General features: G+C 36.0%; 1 protein-coding gene across 2 annotated transcripts; it reads right to left on the minus strand.

Moving 5' to 3' along the window:
- Window positions 1–209: 209 nt before the first annotated feature.
- LOC113030606 (uncharacterized) lies at window positions 210–2,991 on the minus strand. 2 transcript variants are annotated; one of them, XM_080291330.1, is made up of 5 exons: window positions 2,905–2,991; window positions 2,121–2,156; window positions 1,881–1,980; window positions 1,463–1,558; window positions 210–983 (listed from the first exon to the last, which is right to left on the minus strand). In XM_080291330.1, exons 3-5 carry the CDS (start codon window positions 1,962–1,964, stop codon window positions 651–653), a joined length of 513 nt encoding a protein of 170 aa, XP_080147456.1. In that variant the 5' UTR covers window positions 1,965–1,980; window positions 2,121–2,156; window positions 2,905–2,991; the 3' UTR covers window positions 210–650. The 2 variants fall into 2 exon arrangements, with proteins under 2 accessions (XP_080147456.1, XP_026037986.2); XM_026182201.2 differs by lacking the exon at window positions 2,121–2,156 and having other exon boundaries at window positions 2,905–2,986.
- Window positions 2,992–4,543: the final 1,552 nt, after the last annotated feature.

A 4,543-nucleotide genomic window follows, 5' to 3' on the forward strand; every position in this document is an offset into this window, starting at 1 on the left:
TAAATTATATTTTTATTTTATTAATTGAGCTTTACTTAAAAACTATATACTTTAATTTTAATATTTTTGTGTTTTTTGTAGTTTACTATTTTGATCCAACACAATGCAATTATATTACAAACTAAACGCAAATTATATGATTATTAATTAAAAGAAATTTATTATTAAATGTTTGAGTGTAGACTAGTAAAAAAAATTAGAGAAATTCATTTACTTTACATTTTGTTTATTTAACATTTTTTATGGAAATGTAAAAACATCACTTAGTGTTTTTATAAAACCACTAACATGGACATTGGCACCATAAAGTGAGCATTATAAATTCAATGTAGAACATGTATCTTTTTATAAAATCACAAAGGACAACATCAGTCCTAATTGCATCTTTCTCAAAATACATAAATTCAAAATAAAAAGTCAAATACTAATCACTTTTGTTTGAAAAAGAAATGAAAAACAATTTTATAAAATGGGTACAAATAAAGATGATCATCTTCCAAATAACCAGAGCAAAGTTAGGTAAACTGATGGAGTTAAATCCACCCAAAGTCTGTAGTAAACTTAAAGTGCTTTAAATAAAGTGCTTAAAACAAAGTGCTCAGTAACAGAGTGCATGTCCTAACAAACATTGCCTTATATTCCTTCCAGAACTACTCTTTCAGCAACAAATCATTTTTAAGAGCATGTAGGCAGGGTTTCAGAGGTTTGCCGTCAACAAGCCCCATGAAGATTTTTTGGACAAAGGTAAATGTGTGAACGAGCTTCCTGGGGTAGTCTAAATGCAGAGCATAGATCAAGCCAAACAATAAGGCAAATGCATCTGCAAATCTGGGAATATCACGCATCACCAAGTCGCCTTCCACCACAATGGCCATGCTTGAGGAAGTAAAATGGACTGGACTGGTCTGGGAAGCGCCGTCGGTAACCACTGTGAGAAGGGCAACTGGAGTGTCAATGAGGGTCGACTCATCCAATGTGTCCGCCTGGAATAGACACAGTATCAATAAGTAAGGTTGGTTTGAGAGAATGTGACAAGCAAGACCTGTAATCTAGCAAAAAAATTCAGCAGTGTAGTGGGTTACTTTGTAACGGGTTAGGGTACTCTACTTTTTTGAAAAATGTACATTAACGCGTTAGCTTCTTGCATTACATAATTAGTATGTTTGTTATTTTTCTAAAAAAAAAAAAAAAAAAGAAGTCATTTTTTATTTTATGACTTTATCTCAAAAAGAAACTAAATCTTGACTTCAGCCTTGTTTTTGGGGCCACCTGCAGCATAGCCGAAGTGCTGTGATACGCCTGTGCCCTGCTCCTGACCCTGTGTGTGTGTGTGAGGGTTTTCTAAAGAGAGGGTATTTTGCTTGTACAATTTGGTAGCTGCTAGGGTATTAAATTGTATTTAAAAAAATCCATGGTGTTTTATCTCACTGGCAGAATTTAAGTGATGCAAAAATACACTTACATTACATGTCTTAAAGAATTCTGGGTCCTCCTCCCGCAGGTATACAGGAAGGGCACGAAGCACTGCAGTGCGTTTCACGTTGATATCAGGCGCCTCCTAAAAAGGGAAAAGAAAAGTTCATTGAACACAAAGTTTTCAGGTGTCATTCTTTTGGGGAGAATACATGTTTATGAAACTGCATGACATGTGACTCTACATAATTTTGGAGACATTTCTTTTAAGACACAACCTTTCTGTCTCTTATGACAAAGAGTCTGTATCTTACTCATTTGACAAAAATCCTACACAGTATTTTAAAGTAACATACCAGATCAGAGCTGTAATCTGTATAAAACACAGATGTTCAAAGCAAGGAAAAATTGAGTTTTTATCAGTGAAACTTTTAATTTGTGTTAATTTTATCATTATCAATATTCACCTGAAGATCATAATGATTCAGGATGGTTCGCAGAGCCTCTGATATCTTGCCAGTCCGTGCAGCCTTCTGTCTGTATAGAGCCATAAGTCGTGGTGTGTGTCTGTCAAGTTCAGCGTAGAACTGGTCAGTGATAATTATATACTCAGCCATCATTACAGCTTTCAAAAATTTCAAAAGTACACTGTACATTTCATGACAAAATAAACACTTAGCATGGTAAAAAAAAAAAAAAAACCTTACAATTACTGCTGTTTACTTTGAGTGCAGTCTTGAATTCTATGGCCGATCATCCAACAGTCCAAAACATAGGTAAGAATTTCAGATGTTACAAAGTCACAGGCCATCATTCCATTTAGTCATGGTAAACAGTAACCCTCTTTTAGTTTTAAGTTTTTACCATATAATCAACATTGTCTCACCATGTATAAATTCTGTTAAGTTGGAAAAAAAAAAAAGAAAAAAAAAAAAGCACAGAATACATATGAATTTACACTGCAGTTATTTTAAAAAACCAAGCCAAACTGCGGGATAAATCTTTGCAAAGACACATTGTTATGCAATAGTACATAATACATCAGTGAGATACTTGTAATATTACACAGAACTTCTACTTACAAACTACTTCTTTTACAGGCTGCTGCTTAAGATAGAAGTTGCCACTGCTAGCTAAGTCACTTTTGAATGATGCTAATGAGAAGAAGAAAAAAACCCGGCCGAACAATGAGGCTGCTGTTGTAAAAACGCCAACTTTCTTGCGTTGGCAATGGGTCGTTAAAATATCACTAAGACACTTTCTTTATGTGCAATTCTTATTAAAACTGTGTTTTAATCGGTTAAAACTGTAAAACTGACGATATCATCGGTTTGAAAAAGAGCGCGAACAACAGCGAACAACAATTCACTACCTGGGTCTGTGCTGTTTAACACAACAGCGCATTCAAAAACAAGTTAATGGCTGCAACATATTAATATACTTGCTTTTTTACGGAAAAAATAAACATAACGAAGGTTCCGTTTTACTTACAAGTTTCTCCAAATGTGCTCTCCGGTCGCTCGAGAAGGGCAGCCATATTGAACAGAATTTTCTGTCAACGTCGTTCAGGTTAGAGAGAAAACGTCATGACGTCATGACGTACAAATGCGGAGCTCGAAAAAAAAACATTTACTCAAAAATCATAATTAAAAAAGCAGTATTTACTCTTAACTTCTAAGCCATGTACAATTATAACTGTTTGAATCGTTAAGAGAACAGAAAAGTTTTAAGTTGTTTCAACTTTGTGACGCATTTTAATTGTTGTATCCACAAACTTTATAAGTCAGGTGGACTGTTGGGGTTTACAGTGTGCAGTAATCAGACCACTGAGAAACATCCCATCTGAGCCACACAGACGTTGATGATTAACTCTCCAGACTGCTACAGGGACACACCAACACTCAACCACAAATATATACACAGCTGGGTTTGCTTTGGTGAGAAAGTTCCCAACAACCTGTGACATTTTTGATTTTATCTTTTTTTTTGTAATTCCAAATTGTAATTATGGGGATTTATTTCTGAGTCATCAGTTGTAAATTCCCAGTCTCAAGATTTTTATTTTAATGACTCAATTTCCACCACTTTAACACCCTCTTTCTTCAAGAAATACTGTATGTGAATCTGTAGATGACAGAGAAGGGGCATTTAAGAAAAGGTTTAAACTGTAAGTATCATAGTCTAGTCATGTACTGTTTGGCTCGCTAAAAGAAGGGTTTTTTCTTATTGAAGTCTTTCAGCAGGCTTCATGAAAACAAGCTCCTCCATGTCACAGATGAAACTCCAACATGAATACACCAATTTTGCAGAAATCTATTGCACTTTATATATGTTCAGAAATCACACCGATACTTGAACCACCGGCCAATTTTATTCACAAGTTTGTTTTAGAGGTTTAGTATGAGAATACCTCAAGAACAGCAGTTGCTCAGTTAAACTGTCCTGATTTTACAGCTCTGTCTGTCTGTACTCCGTACTCTGCCGTTTTTGACCACTCTCCTGCAAGCTCCACTCCTCTGTCCTTCCATTTATTTTCACTCTGGATTTCCCTAAGCTGTCACTCATTCGATGGTCGTCTTACGTAACCATGGATGGCTGGTGGTCTGGCAGGATGTGGAAGATGAATCTGTCTCATCAGGAGCAGGGTCTGCTCCCTCTCCGGAGGGGATCCCATCCACTCCCCCCTTGACAGGTTTGATGAATCTCCACTTGTCATGTTCTCCAGACGCAAATCCTGAGATTTTACCCAAACACGCCACTGCTTTGTCAGGTTAGAGATGCACTGTGGGAAATTTCACTAATGAAAGCTGTGACATTTCAACCTTAACACTGGTGCAGCTTGACCTGACAGGCTGCAGTTGTGGCTTGTCCTTGTACTCAAAGTCAACAGAATCCAGAGGTGGAGAGGTTCACTGTGCATATATGCATGTTACATACTCTTAGCTCTACACATAAATAATATAAAATAGCAGTAAATGAAAAAATGTACTTATATGTTCAAAGTACAATTAACTAAAATGAAGAATGGTAAACAATCTGTTGTGCTTTAAGTAAAGCAGAATATTTTGCAATTTAGAAACTGAGCTCATGTTTTCTGAATAGTTGAGAGGGGAAAAGGAAAGAAGGAAAC

This window comes from Astatotilapia calliptera, chromosome 17 (genome assembly GCF_964374335.1).
Source record: "Astatotilapia calliptera chromosome 17, fAstCal68.1, whole genome shotgun sequence".
NCBI classification, from domain to species: Eukaryota; Metazoa; Chordata; class Actinopteri; order Cichliformes; family Cichlidae; genus Astatotilapia; species Astatotilapia calliptera.

Coding starts and splice junctions, on each gene's coding strand:
- LOC113030606 (XM_080291330.1), bottom strand. CDS start 1,964: ATGGCTCTATACAGACAGAAGGCTGCACGGACTGGCAAGATATCAGAG. Junction 1,559..1,880: donor TGAATCATTATGATCTTCAG/GTGAATATTGAT, acceptor TTCCCTTTTTAG/GAGGCGCCTGATATCAACGT. Junction 984..1,462: donor AATTCTTTAAGACATGTAAT/GTAAGTGTATTT, acceptor TGTCTATTCCAG/GCGGACACATTGGATGAGTC.